Source organism: Lampetra fluviatilis, chromosome 38 (assembly GCF_964198595.1).
Source record: "Lampetra fluviatilis chromosome 38, kcLamFluv1.1, whole genome shotgun sequence".
NCBI classification, from domain to species: domain Eukaryota; kingdom Metazoa; phylum Chordata; class Hyperoartia; order Petromyzontiformes; family Petromyzontidae; genus Lampetra; species Lampetra fluviatilis.
In genome coordinates, this window is record NC_136312.1 from 9,853,765 (window position 1) to 9,869,263 (window position 15,499).

Below are 15,499 nucleotides of genomic sequence, written 5' to 3' on the forward strand. Positions count from 1 at the left end.
TGGCGTGGCGGTTAGCGCGCTGCGCTACAAACCCGATGGCTCGAGTTCGATTCCCGCTCACGGCCAACACCGGTTGACGATTATCTGAACCGGTCCTGGGCCTCCCCAAGGTCGACTTAGCCTCAAATGAGTACCTGGTGCGCTGTGTAAACATCGGCACTGGGGAGACAAAGCCGGCCGGGCGTGGTGCTGGACACCTACCCCCTGGCGTGCCGTGCCGGCCTTCATAGGATGCTCGCTAACAGCACTTGTCACAACAGTTTGTTAAAGGCTATAAGGGGGATCTTTGTCTCTTATACAGTACTTACACATGCACACAAAAAATAGAATCAGGAAAAACCAGGATTCCGGCGAAATTGGCCACAGTGGCGCGTTTGACGGGTGCCGAGTGGGCGCCGTGTCAATTGGAGTAGATGATGGCATGTGTGCGTGCGTGTGCGTGTTTGTGTACGTGGGTGCGCGTGTATGTAGGCAGGTGTGGCGGTGGGCTGCTTGTCTGCTGGGCGCGTGTAGGCCGTCGGGTAGGTCGGGCGGCCGGTGAATCGGGCGAGTGGATTCATGGACGAGTGTGCGAGTGGACTGATGTGTTTTGTGTGCTGGTGTTGTCAGTAGGCTGGTGGGCTTTAGGACTGAGGTCCTAGTGGGCTCGTGTACTTGATGGGTCATTGGGGGGGCTGGCTCACTGGTGTGCTAATGAGCTGTTGAGCTAATTAGTCAGTGAACGGGTGCACGAGCTTCCTAGATTTGGTGGGCTTGTGGACTGGTATGTTTTTGTTCCATTGTGCCGTTTGACCATTGGGGCCGGTGCGTTAATGTCCTGGTGGGTCAGTGGGCTAGTAGGACCTTCTAGCTGCTTCTCTGGTGGGCTGATGTACTGGTGTGCTGCATGGCCAATGGGACTGGCGTGTTGATGGGATTCGGTGGGCCAGTGGACTGGAGTGTGGTGGGTCAGTGGGTTGCTTTGGCTGGTGTGCTTGGCGGACTGGCCCGGTGAGTCGACTGGCAGCCTATGGGTCTGGCCGGGTCGGTAGGTTGGCGGGCTGACTAACGGGTACCTCGGAAAAAGGGGGGGGGGTGCCTCCTACTATGATCCCACCCTCCCGCCTCCACCGTTTAGGAGCCCTTCAAGTGCTCCCCGAAAAAAAGAAACTCGCCTTCCCAAACGTTCATAAAATTATCCACGCTCTTGATTTTTGACGCGCTGTAACCGAACACTGTTTTTACTTCAGCACGGCTGTCACTTTGGCAGCTGCTAATTCTCCATCCGCTGCCTTCGCCCGCTCCTCACTCCCGCGGTTAAAAACGCATCGGGGCCCCAGCTAGCAGCGGACTCCAACAGCAGGTATTTTACAAGCGGCTTTACCTTGGACCCGTCCTCTTCCATTAAAGTTTAAGCTCAGTTCGGTTACTCACGTGAAGGATTGGCTGCATTAGGGTGAAAAAAAAAATATCCCGTTGCTAGACCAAATAATGTTTAATCTAATTAAGGGGGCCGATAGCCACTCGGCGCGATTGCTGGCGGCGGCAGCAGGACGAGGGCCGTCGCTGCGTTGTGCGACGGGAGCCGCAGGTGAAGACACGCGCACGTACGTACGCGCATACTTGTGTATGCGCGTACGTACGTGTGGGGGGGCAGCTCTGTCAAGGCCGAGTCGACCTGCGGGGGGGTGGGGGACGTCCGGTTACGGGGGTTGGAAGACCGCCGCTGGTGCCGCTGGTGCCGCTGGTGCCGCTGGTGTGCGCGGTCGTGAGTCCGAGCGCTGTAGTCGAGCCCTGCCCCTCCACCCGAAGGGGGCCATTGAAAACGAATTGATGACATTGGCGTGGAGGGCGACGTGGTGCCAGCGTCCGTCACCGTCCATGCAGAGCGGTGGTTCTCAAAAGTGTGGTCCCTGACCGACCGACCACCGGCGATCTGCGACGCTCCTCCTCCAGGTGGTCCGCAGGGGCTGTGATGCAAACGCAGGTTTATTCTACCTTTTGTTTTACTTTTACTTAATTAAAAACTAAGATGGTAAACTTCCCTAACCCGAAGATCTAAATGCCCCCCCCCTCCCCACCACCTAAAAAAACCCCTTATAGCTGCATAAAATAGTGTTTTTATGTTCCGGTAATATGAATCATTTTATATTACTCATATTTAGAGAGAGAAGTGAATGCGTTTTGTCATCTGGGAATAGTGAAGCATTTGGGTGGTTTGCATCGGCTTGAGTGAAAGTTTGAGAAACACCTTTGTGCAAGAAAACGCTCGTAACTTCGCAGACAGGTTCGTCTTGATGTAACCAGGTGAGAGGCCATTGAAACATCGTGTTTCTGGCAGGGATACCCATGTGCAGCCGATTCAAAAAATGTTCAACAGTTTCCGTCAAGAGCACCGCCTTAAACATTTATACCAATATAAAGGGAGCGACGTTAATTCTTCTTCCACGGCGCACAGAGAGGGTCGGGGAGCGGGTCTAGTGCCGAGTGAGTTGCGTTGCCGACAGACGTCTTAACGATTCTACCGTCGCGGCGATTCGACCGTTTGTCGAGATAGTTTTTGTCACTGTTTTTATATGGCCCCCTCATTCGTCACTAATTCTTGTTTCATGCCTCCGGTCTCACCATCAAACTTTTTTTTAAACTCCCATTAACCCTTCAGGGTAACATCACACGATTCGTTAAACAGCGCATCGTCAAACCCACGCGATCCGCGGGCGAACGTGCAACGCGGGCTGACGAATCGATTTGGGGGGCGACGGTTTGCTTTTGTCGGCTTTTGCGGTCGACGTCGCTAAGGGGGGACGGCTCGTTTTTGTCACCGGTTGGATTGCGGGGGTAATTTTCAGGTGCGCGACATCGGGCCGGCCGCTGTCCGCCGCACCTGCGCACAATGGCTCGCTCTGTTTTTGCGGAACACCGCAGGGTGACGTCGGGGCATCTCTCTCTCCCTCCGTCGTCGGGCGCAGATAACGTTTCACCTCGCCTCGCTGTCACCGCGCGACACGTGAAGGGTCGCGCCCGTCCGTTCGTCCGTCCGTTCATTCATTCGTCTTGACGGCTCGGGACGTTGTAAACGCCGTCACAGTTGTCAGCGCTGCCCCCGGGGCTTCGTGTTTTTTCACCCTCCACTCACCGCTCACCCGTGTGTCGCTCGCCGCTCGCGTACGGTTTCTGTGTGGGCAGGTTTCACGACTCGGGTTTGTTTTCTTTTTTTTTGCTTGCGAAAGGCGGTGGCTTGGTCCACGCGTTGGCGTTGTGTGACAGGGATTTTGAGAGTTGTCGCATTGGCCTTTCACGCGTGACCTGCTGTGCGCTTTCCCGGGCGATTACGGTTTGTCGCGGGCGAGCTCAGAGGGCGCGTCCCGTGTATTTTTTTAGCGCTTTTATTTTCTTTGCATTTATTTTATCTGTCGGTTGTGTTCCAGCCGTGCCTTTTTGGCGTCTCGTTTTGGAACGAGATAAAGTAATTTCCGTTTGCAAATTCTCGTCGGGAGCAATACGCGTAACATCGCCACACGATTGGAGAATGGCGTTTGGAAGATGACGTCAAAGAACTACCTCCTGAGTCTCCATCACTCGTCTCTCGTCCACGCCAGGCGGTGTCACCTGCTCGCTTGCGCTGCTGCGGGGAGCGTTCGTCGCACGACAGTCAAGCCAAAGTGTTATTCATGCTCCGCTGGAATGAGCGCGATTAGGTCAAAAACCCGAACTTAACACGATTACTCTTTGTGCGCGCGTGCCGTCATCGGGTGACCGGGCTGAGACCGCCGGCTCGCTGCACTTGAGAACCCGCTTTAATCACGGCTGGGTGAAACCTGGACGCAAACCCAGCACCACCCCGTTGCTGCCGACTCAGTGCTCTGTGACACGGCATTAGCGCCGTGAGCCGCCCGGCCACCTCCGGCGCTCTCTATTGGGAGTCGCCCGAGCGTGTAATCCCCGCTCGCCCGCTCGCCGCTTTGTGCTCGCGGGCTCCGAGGCGGGCGGCTTTCCGGATGCCGCGATCGCTGGCATCCGCCGGCGCGGTCGCTCCAACCGCCCGCCCGCCCGCCCCGAGCGCCGTCCGTCCGCTCGCTGGGAACGTCGGCAGGCGGCCGGGCCCACGAGTGGCCCGTCCCGCCGTGGGTCTCCGGCGTTCGTCATCAACATTGGCCGCGATCAGTTGACCGCCAGATGAAGGCCTCCGCGCCTTTTCTCTCGCGGCGATTTTGGGGGTCGTGGATAAAGGGGGGTGGGGACGGGGGAACCTGTTCACCATCGTCGCCGCCACCGTCGTTACACGCACGCACGTGTGACGTTGGTGTACGTGCTGCGGAAAAATGCGCGCGCATTTGCTTTTTACGTGCAGCGCCTATATATTCAAACAAATAACATCGTATATTTGATGTATCATCAGCAGCAGCAGCAGCCTCAATCGGCCAATCGGACTGCCTTCTGATCACGAATGAAGGCTTCCACACCTCCGACGGTTCCGCTCGGTCCTCCTGAATCACGGCGCAGGGTGTGAAGTGGCGGATTGTCCCAATGCTCGCCGGTCCCCACGGGGAGCGATTGCGCGAGTTAGCCGCGCGTGGTTGCGTGGGAACCATGTTTTGCCGCCTGTTACCGACCCGCGTCCGTTTGTTTAAACCTCTCGCACCACTCGAACACGACGGATGTGGGACAACGAACGGCACAAGCCGACCTCCTGTACATTTCAACAGATTAATCTGCTCGTGTTGACTGCTTGCCTACCATTCGTGGCATATTTACATGGCTAAAGCTTGTATTTAGTGCTCGCAATATTTTAAGTGGGGTACAGCAGAGCCGTAACTCAAAGAGACCGTAGCAACGAGGTCCTGAGGCTCTGAGTTGTTGTATTTTGCGACCATGGGCGACACATGCTCAAACGCAAACACGCGCACAAGGAGAGATCGTGGATGGTTCCTTTCGTGCCCTCGCACTTGAGCCTGCACCGCCAACGTGACACGGGCCCGGGTGTTGACCTCGCTTGTTTGTTGTCCTCCCGCATGTCCGATTAGCACAGTTGGTTCTGTCCGGTGCCAAATAAGTTAAACACATTATCAACGCTTACATGGAGGATCGAAGTGAAAGTCGGTTGGTTAATTTTGTTTGATGAGGTGAGAATGAAGGTACCCCGATGGGTTCTCCCTTATCACCAGTGGTAGCGAATGTTTTCGTGGAGAAATTTGAAACAGATATCATCCTGACATCCACCCTACGTCCTTCCTTGTGGAAGAGATATGTAGATGACTCTTTCGTCATCTGGCCACATGGCCAGCTGGCACTGAACCAGTTTTTCAACCGCATCAATTCCATACACCCATCCATCAAATTCACCATGGAAGTGGAAAATGATGGCAAGCTGCCATTCCTGGATGTTTTGATCGAGAAGAGGCCTGATGGCTCGTTGGGACATTCCGTCGACAGGAAAGCCACCCACACGGATTCCTATCTAAAGCCTGACTCCCACCACCATCCGGCCCAGAAGAACTCCCTCATCAAAACACTACACCACAGGGCCCGCTGCATCTCCGACCAACGCCACCTAGCCAGTGAACTGGGGCACGTACACCAAGCCCTCAAGATGAATGGATACTCAGGCCGCACAATCCGCAAAGCTGTATCCCCAACCATGGGGAGACAACCATCTGAGGACCCAATCAAAACCATCACCTTGCCATACATAGCAGGTGTTACCAAAAATAATTAAAAAATCGTAAGTAAACACAAGATCCAGGTCCGATTCAATACAGTACACAGAATCCGTGATTTGATCCCATCTGTGAAGGATGTCATTCCTGACATGTAAATACCCTGGTGTCTACAAACTAAGTTGTGTCTGCGGCAACAGTTACATTGGGGAAACGAAACGACATGTCTCGGACATTTTCACGAACACAAGGGCAGATTTGAAACATGGCAGAAGCAATACCTCTGCAGTGGCTGATCATTGTTATAACGCAATGGGCTCGCACGATATTGCTTTTTCCGAGACCAAGGTACTCTGCAAACCTTCAGGCTATCATCAAAGATTTGTGTCCATGAAGCCATCCAGATATATAAATACGGAGACAATTTCAACCGAGAAGATGGGTATAGGCCGAGCAATCATTGGAAGGACGTTATTAACCAAGCAAAGTCGTCACTTGCTGTGGTGCTTCCATTCTTCCCTGCCGTTTGGCTGCTATCTCCGACTCTCTGAGTTGCATTGCCCTGTTGGGTGCCTCTGCATTAACGGGCTGGGGTCTCACTAACATGGCCACTTCTGCTCGATTAGCCTCGATGTACCGATGGTTCTGGCTGTGTGATGGGCTTTGTGTCTCACTGGCGCGACCACCGTTGCGGTGGTTCTCTTGCGTGGACGCGCTTGCCTCACAGCGCAGTTGGCAGCGCCGCAACTTGTGCTACACATAGACATGACATGAACTTGCTAATCCCCCTAATCTCCCTGCCTAATCTCTCCCATCAACATAGTGCTAATCTCCCATTAACACAACTGACGTGCTTGCGTCCGGAGATGGAATTCCTTTCCAGCTCAGACCCCGCTTGCTTGCCCATCGCCACATAAAAAACCTCTTGTTGTTGTAACAGCTCTCTCGCTGGTTCAGCAGTTCCACTGCTGGATTTTTTTTTCCTCCTGAGGACGACGGCTTGTGTTGCGATCGAAACGTCGTGATTTATTATTTTTATTTTATATTTCTACCTACGTGACTTTACCGAAAGAACCAAATAGTATTTTATTTTAATTTGCAAATTTGGGCCCCCAGCGCCGGCAAAACCACTCCTGCAGACGACGTCGGGGCATCTTCAACGAACGCCACCGCTATGTCGCTCCTCCGATTGGCGCGGTTGGCATTGTATGGCGCGAAAGAAGTTCACCTGACATACAACGAGGCGCCGTCATCCCCTGCGCACCTTGGACATTTCTCTCACACGCTATCCCTGCTGCAGCCTCCCGATCCCCTGAACGTCTACTGTGCACCCCCCGCCCTGCTCCAGGCGGTGGTGGGGGGGGTTGGCTGCTCGCCCCACGAGTTGAAAACCGCTGCGATGACGGGGTCACCGCCATCTGCCATCGTCCATCCGCTGCTGGATGAAGAATTCTCCACGCCATCAATCGCTCGCGGTGCCGGCGATACCGCGATGCGTGCCCTGACACTGCCCGGCTTTGCATGCTGCACTAGGTTCCTTTAAGGCTGCGAGGTGGCCGGGAGATGGCAGCACAGCAGTGGGGAGCGTTGAGAGTTATCGTCCTCTGGTGCTGTGTCTGGGTCTTCGCTGAGTACTCCGGTTTCCTTTCGTAGGCCCAAGCACCCGTTACTGGAATTGGCTAAACGACCGAACGCGGAAGCCTCCTCGACAACTCTCACGACTCTTTTCAAGAGGCTTTTTTCCCGTGTGAATAAAATTACCGTGTTTTATTATTTTTGCAGCCCCCTATGAATGAGCTGTCTGATGACGGCCCTACCCATTCCGTTTCAGCCATGGGGTCGTTTCAACAACATACTTCACCGAGCTGGTCAATGCAGATTGGTGAAGGGAAGGCCCTAAACCGGTTTCGTGTGTGTGTGTATGCACGTTGAGCTTCTTTCACACCGTACGTAGCCAACCGTGGAGGTGTGGCGACCGGGAATCCGTCTGTTTAACGCGTAGTAGTAGGCTTTCCCGACCAATATTATCGATAGGTTTTTGGGTTAGATTGCGTAAATATAAACGCGTCGTTAAACCCACCACCACCCGACACGGCCAATAGCAAGGTTTTGTCACGTAAACAGACCGTGCCAATTCGTTCTTAGTTTAGCACACCGCTGTGTTGGAGAGTCAACCCACAACATTTACCATTCAAGTCTCGTGACGTTTCACCAACGATTATCTGTGGCCGCTGGGTTCTCAGCACGGCGTGCTAACCGCTGCAGCGCTTCTCACCCACTCGCCAATCCATTGGAGGAGTGTGCATCCCAAGACAAACACAACTTGCATAACTTTATTGAAGAGAATCCAAGAAAGGTTCACTGAGTGTTCAAGGCCATACTTCAGGGAGGGCCTGCATTTTGTATGTTCAGTCTCATCTTTATTAAAATTTATGTTTAGAATTGTGTTTGACTAGGCCCCCACCCCCCCACCCCATGCATCTGGGGTCGTCCAACACGAGTCCGTGATATCTTCTTCTGCTTCATCATCCCCCTCTTTTTGTAAGGCAGGGCGATTAGCATTGTCAGTTGCGTCGATGTCGAGGTTCGTTGGCCAGTTGCGTGCAGTCGACCCAACGGTGCCCACGCGCTTCCTGCGTTCCCCGTCAGCAACCGAGGCAGAGTCACAACATCGTTCCCGTAATCATAATCAGTTATCTATGCTCCCCCAGGAATAGGATGAGCTATTAAGCTCTTTTTCACAGGCAGGTTCAGAACGTGACAACAACAAAGAGTACAACAACACGATAGTATAGGCAAGGTAAACAAATCACAAAAAAACTTTTATTTTATTTTACCAGGTGAAGCCGACAGAGCCGTTAGCTACTGCAGCCTCACGTAGCGACACAGCTGGATGGTGCCTAGCAAGCTTCACGCTGCCGTGGGCGAGCCTGGGGGACACGCACACACAGAGCCAAGATGACAGCTTCTTGTGCTTTTGGATTTTGTTTCGGGTTTGCACCTTCACGCAGTAGCGTTGTCGAGAAAAAGGGCTCGCGAATCCGCTAGCGAATCCTGCGGAGGGGGGAGGGAAACAAATCGCTGGCATTGCTGAGCCAGCGATTGCCGTGAAATGAAGAGAATTGGTTAAGACTGCGATTCCTGACGTGCGTGTGCAAGGGGACCTCTGGGAGAGACAGCGCCCGCCAGTCGGTTTCTGGCCCCTCTGTGCGCAGCGTTGGATTGCTCTTCCACGCCACGACTGGCACAGCATGGGTAGGCCTTCATCCAACAGTGTAATTGACAAAAGCGGCTGTAAATGATTATAAGTTGTTATTTTTTTTTGCGAATGAATATCAGCCACCTGACTGGCTCTCTTGGGACATTAAATACGCAGAGATATTGGCCAATCGTCCGAACCAGCACCTCAAGCGAAGGCGTTCTATAAATTTGAATTCGATTAGGATCATCCTTTTAAAAAACAAACGACTTGGGACTCACTGTTTCCCCGCGGTAAATAAGTAGATGACATCGTGGTAGCTCTCGCCGACTCCCCTCCCTTCTGGGTTATCACTCGCATCTCACCACGGGTTTCTTTTTCCTGCCGCGCTCGTCGCGAATTCGCGGAACGGCGGGGGAGCGAGCGAGCGAGCGAGAGCCCCTCTCTCTTCCGGCCGCCGCATCTATAACGAGGGGGGCCGTCGGGGTGAGCGCGTTTTGGAATGGCGACCCGGTGCCCCCCGGGTGCTTGGGTGTGGCTCAGGTAGCCGAGTAGGTTCGACTTGAGCTGTCACAGCGCCCCTCCCCTGCCCCTTTAAGCAACGACGCGGGCGGACGGCCGCGGCCGCCCTCTCGTCCGCTTGCTCGCCGGGCGTTGGAAATTAGTCGAGCAGCAGGGCGGTGTTCAACGCGATCGATCGACGAATGACCTTCCGTTTAAACCGGAGTCTCTTTTAATTTTTTTACTCTCACACAGCGGCTTTCGTCATTGAGAATAGCATGTCGCGGGGGTGGGACGTCGACAGCGGATGTCCAATGACCGCGGCAGTGCGAGTCATATCGGTGTGGCCTGTGTCTCTCTGTGGTGCGCGTGCGTCCAGGTGCGCGATCTGGAAGGCATCCCCCTGATCCTGGAGAGCACCAACATCGACGACAACAACCCCTGTATCCTTGTTTTTCGCCAACGACGCTCGCTTCGCCACGTTTGTCCGCGGGCGTCCGTCCGGCCCATCCGGCCTCCGCTGCTACCACCTCCACAGCGTCTCCTCCGCTTCGCTGTCCCGCGTCGCCGTCCCACGTCCCGCCGTTGTCGTCATCGTCCTAGGCTGTGGCGCCAAATCAGAGGTGGGCGGGCGGGCGAGCGAGCGGGTGGGCCGGCGGGCGAGTGGGCGTGGGGGGGGGGGTGAGCATTCTGCGAAACTCTTTTTCAAGTAAAACTTTTCACGAAACAAAAAAACCAACCCAACCTATCAGCCCGCCGCCGCCGATATATGGCGCGCTCTTCACTTGATGCATTGTTGGACGGGAGGGAGCGGTTCGTCCCAGAGAGGAAAAGATTGGCTTTCTTTTTTTCCTTTAAAAAAAAATGTGATGGCGGGGGAAACCGGGAGGGTTTTGTTGAGAGGGAGCAAAGCAGTCGCGTTAACCTCCTGTCCGGTTCAGAATTCCTGCCGCAAGCACACAAATACACAGATCCCCCATGTAGCCTCGACAAACTGCAGGGGCAAGTGCTGTTAGCGAGCGCCTATGAAGGCTGGCACGGCACACAAGGGGGGGGGTGGATGGGCAGCACTACGCCCGGCCGATGTTTACACATTGCACCGGGTAATCATTCTAGGCTCAGTCGACTTAGGGGAGGCTCAGGTACCGGTTCAGACAATCGTCACCGGTATTGGCCGTGAGTGGGAATCGAACTCAGGCAGCCGGGTTCGTAGCGCAGCATGCTGACCACTGCCCTACTGCTCCCCATATCTGTGCTCATGCACATACACGCGCACACACGCGCACACACGCACGGCCCCTACCCCTCCGGCAAAGATGCACCGAATGCCACGGCGCTCCCCCGCCTTCCTGCCACCCCTGCGCACCACCCTCCCCAACCCCCCCAATCCTCCACCCCTCCTCCCCGCCCACCCCTTCTTTAAAGTGTCCCTTCAACGTGTAATACGAACCCATTGTGCTGTACTGTTGTGCGTGTGCGTGCGTGTGCGTACACGTGCGCGCGCGCTGGTGCGTACGACTGCACGCGTGCGATGATTGTTTCCCCGTGCATGTCCGCGTGTGCGCGTGTTCTGTACGTGTGTGTTGGCGTGCGACTGCGTGTACGTGCGCGTGTGCGTCCGCTGCACGACGAACCCAACCGATCCCAGTTCCATTCCCACCCACGGCCAACAACGGAGGCGAATGCCTGAACCGTTCCTGGGCCTTCCCAAGGTTGGCTCAGCCCTGCTATGAGTATCGCAAGTTGTGCGGTGTGTTAACCATCAGCGCTGGGGAGACAAAGGCGGGTCGGCCGTGGTCCTGGCCACCCAGCCCGTCACGCGTCGTGCGTGCCTTCATTGGTGCTACTCGTCAATAGCAATTACCCCAACAGTTTGTTGAAGGCTACGCGAATGATATTTGTCTCTGTTCCCCTGTACATTGCACATGTGTGTGTCGGTGTGTCCGTGCTTGTCGGTGTATAGTTAGCCTTCGCTTGACGCGCGGCTACTCTATTAGGGAACAGTTTTCGCACAAGGCGGAAGGCACGCACCGTTACAGCGCGGAACGCACGCAGCGTTTCAACACGTAACGCTCAGCGTTATAACGTGGGACGCACGCACCGTATTGACACGGCCTCTTGAGCGGCGGTCGACGACGGACTACTTTCTTCAGCTGCGGCGGCTGAGCGGTGTGGGAATTCTGGGTGCGGAATGACACGTAACCCTCATCTCACCTCTTCGTCCCGCCATCTTACCATCTGCTCGTACGCCGTTGTCGCAACCCCCACCTCGGCAGGAACGCATCCACTCCCACCGCGTTCAGCGATGGACGACCGACCGCGCGTGCGTGCGCGTCGCATCGTGGCCGCGTGCGCGTCGAGCGCCGCCTCCGTCCATCGACGCGCACGCGCCTCAACTCCCGGTGCTTTTGGGCCGCAGGGTTGGTGATTGTGAATGTTGTGACACCCAGAACCTCTGCGGGACAACGCCGTCTCTATTGCGGAGATTTCCGTCCGCTCGTTACGCGTGCGTTTCATCCGGACACAATTCTGCTTTCTGCCCGCGTGCGAAACTGAAACCGGCCAGACATCTCAATGCAGGACCCCTCCGAGTGTCGTATTCACATTTACTGAAGCTCCCCTTCATGACAAGGGGGGGGGGGGGGGGGGACGTCATTATGTCTATCAAAGCTTCCGGCGCCAGCTGGCAAATTTTGGTTTGGCGTGAGATCGGGAGATGATGATCGTGATGATGGTGCATTCCTGCCTTTCGGTCCGTTTAATGAGATTCACCGGGATTATCATCATCGTCGTCGTCGTCATCGTCAGCAGCATCAGCAGCAGCATCAGCCGTCATCGCCACCCTGCGACGCAACGTCGGCAGATTTTTTTGCGAGCGACATTTTTCACGGTGGGGGGGAGGGGCGACGTACGAAATTAAGATCGAGAGAGAGAGTGGCTTTTGCCACCGCCTATTTCTCGCCGTCCATTCTTTCCGTTCGCTGGTCACGCGCTCGCACCGCCCCCCCCCCCGACCGGCGCGCCGCCCCCGACGCGTTGTTGCCGCGTAACGGTCGGGGTTTTCCCAAAGCGCGCCGCCGTCTCCGCCGGAGGGATGTTGAGCCAACGGGGGCCCCGGGTTTGCGCTCGAGCATTAAGCCCCCAGCCCCCCCCCACCGCCCCCCCCCCCCGGCCACCCCCCCAGAGCGCCCTCGCAAGAATGGGCCGTTGTCGTGGATGCAGTGGCCCAAATGATCCATCCGTATTCCCCGAAAAACAAAACAAGGCTTCCTTGTAAGTTGCACGCGGCTTAATGAAACCATTCTGCATGCGAGGGCATTCATTTGAAAGACTGAGAATGAATGAATGAGCGAGTGACTGAATGTGGTCGATGGCAGAATTTTAAGGAGCGCGCGCGCGCTCGTGTGTGCGCGCGCGCTCAGCGATCCGCTTTGGCTGTTGAGCACGTTGGGTAAACTTATATATGCGTGGAGGCGCTCCCCCCGGTTGGGCGGAACGGGTGGGTGGGTGGGTGATTGGTGGGGTGGTTGGGCGAGTCTTCCCGGGGTTCTCGGCTCGTGTTTGCCCGCGACGTCAGTTCCCGCGGCCGCTCGTTTGAAGCCTTTGATCGCGCCGGGTCCGAGGGATGGGAATCGGCCCGGCCCCTGTGGAAGGAAACTCGCGCTGCCCCGCGAGAGCCGATAAAGCTGCCCGTCGATTGTGCCTATCCGCGTGTATCGCTCCATTTGAATTTAATTGCTTTCATTTTATCGTTGCGAGCGGCGCGGCAAGCCCGCCCGCTTTGGGCGGTCATCAACAGCGCCACGTGGGAACGTCCCTTTTTATCTTTGGCTGGGGGCCGGGATTTTAGCCCAGGCTATCGGCGTTGTTGGCTCGTCACCCAGTGGGAACGTATCATCGATGTACCCCATCCACCATGCGGTGAATTGTCACCGATCACGGTTGAGTTTGCGAACATTATTACTTTTGTGCCCTTGTGGTCCTTGCATTGCCTCCTACCTGCTAGTTCAGAAACGCGGTCGTTTACAAAACAACTTGGGGCAAGAAGTGCACGTTTGTACGCATGTTTGAACTTCTTTCGCGCAACGTACGTAGCCAACCGTGCTAATCGGAGGTGTAGAAGCTTGGGGAGATGCACGCTTAGAATTTAATTGACGGATGAACTCGCGGATTTAGGGACACGTCTTAGGCGGATGTGAGCAAGGCACGTCACTCGCAAGGGTGACGGACAATGGTCAAAGATAAAAGTTGAACGGCAGCGAAGGAATGCAACGAGTCCGCGAGAGGACGTCCGCTGGGGAGATGGAGCGATGAAATCAGTTTGTGTGTGGAGCAGATGCAGGATCGTGAGAGATGGTGGTAGCTTGGGGAGGGTGAGGGGGGTGGGGGTCGTTCATCCAGCAGTGGATTGACCATGGCTGATGAGCACGATGGCACAAGGCAGAATCTAGCGGTGCAGATCTCAAGAAGCTAAGGTGTTGTGAATCTGTTGAATTTATGTCGCTTTGAATCTTTTTGATTCGACAGTGTTGTTCATATACAGCATTTATCGCTGTCAACCTGCAGAGATTATTTACGTTGGGTGTGGTTCAACAGCTTTCTTAATTGAATCTGTAGAATCTTTAGTGGTATTAATATACAAGCCCTTAAGCCCCGCAGCCTCCGCTTCACCCCAGCGTCGCTCGTCCTCAGACAAGGGTTTGTGTTTCTCCAAAATGTTGACGTTGCGCGATGGAACGGCCTCACAATCTGCCGGCCAGCGCCGCGTTCCTAGGTTCGACTTTGGGTAGTTCCGTCCGATGGCCAACGGCGGCCAACGGCGTGCGCTCTCTGAAACGTGGGGAGGCCTTGAATTTTTTGTTGCCGAGCTCCTCGCTCGATCGCTCACCACCGGGGCAGTCCAGGCAGGCAGCGCTCGCACAGCTGTAAATCCATTGCCGTTAAAAACCTGTGGGAGGGCACACCTTCATGTACCCGGCATATCATAATACCACAATGAATTACCCAACTATTGGAGGACATTTAATGTGGGTTTTTTCCCCCCCCCCCCCCTCAAAATATTTGTTGGAGGGTGGTGTGGGTACGTGAGTATGGGTGGGTGGGTGGATGTTTTGGGTTAGGTCCCTTGGCAAAGGTGGGAGGAGGGCAATGAATGAAAACGTGGAACTGGAGTAGTCGTTGGTTGGTGCCCGCAGAGTGACACATTGGTGTGGGCTGCCGGGTTTCAAAGTCGCGCCGGGTGTGCGTCAGCGCGTGCCCGCCCGCCCGCCCGCCCCGCCAACGTTCCTTGCGCTGGGTTTTCGCGGAATATTATTCAACGGCGAGCTGATACGCAGGGCTTTGAGCGGCACCGTGGGAGGTGCCCCTCTCCATCTCATTGCGGGATTATCGCCGTGTCCAGCTGTCAGGAAACTGCTGATAAGCACCTATTCCTACCCCTCGCGTTGCACTTTTGCCACGGTCTGCTCAGCTCCCCCCCCCTCCACCCCCCCCCAATTTAGGATTCTTGAAGCCGCGTGGTTGCCTGTTACTCCCAACGCCGGTTAAAGCACACGCGCGATCCTCTCCCTTCAGCTGATTACATTTTGAAGGATTAATACGTGTGCAATGTAACGACTCGGGGGATTATTAAGGCCTGAATTAGTGATTTGCGATGCGTGCGTCCAATCGCGTACGCCGTTAATAGTTTACGATCGTCGCTAAATTCCCAGCGGATTTCACCCGTGCCGGGTGGCGGGGTGAGGCTTCGCTCATTTTCCGCTCGGGCATTTCCAAAAAAAAAAGGGGGGTACCAATTCTTTTGAGTTATTGAAAAATCTGTTGTCTTGTATATAGATTAGGGTGCCCTTGAAGAACTCCAGATACAAGCTTTGTAACCCGAGGTGCAAAAACGAAAGAGTTCACATTTTCTTGCCCCCCCATCTCACCCACCCACCCCTCTCTGCCTCCCCCACTCTCCTTCTTGGGGCCTCAAATTTGAAGGTTTGTGGGTTAACAGATGTTTCTGTAGGAAGAAAAGAAAACCGCACACACGCACTCCGCTGCTGTATCGGTGCTAAACTACAGCTTGCAGGTGCTTTGCTTTGTAGTTTTCTGAGTGGAGCTTAGGAAGCGTTTTGGATGTTTGCGTTTTAAACAATTCCGTTGCATTTGCAATTATTAC

General features: G+C 55.0%; 1 protein-coding gene across 2 annotated transcripts in view; it reads left to right on the forward strand.

Annotated features, from left to right (window-relative positions):
* The window catches only part of ATXN10 (ataxin 10), a 59,188-nt gene that overhangs the window by 22,122 nt on the left and 21,567 nt on the right, over nt 1-15,499 (forward strand). For both annotated transcript variants that reach the window (XM_078874160.1, XM_078874161.1), the window contains one exon: nt 9,716-9,779. In XM_078874160.1, coding sequence (XP_078730286.1) covers nt 9,716-9,779 — 64 coding nt within the window. The remainder of the gene's footprint in view (nt 1-9,715; nt 9,780-15,499) is intronic.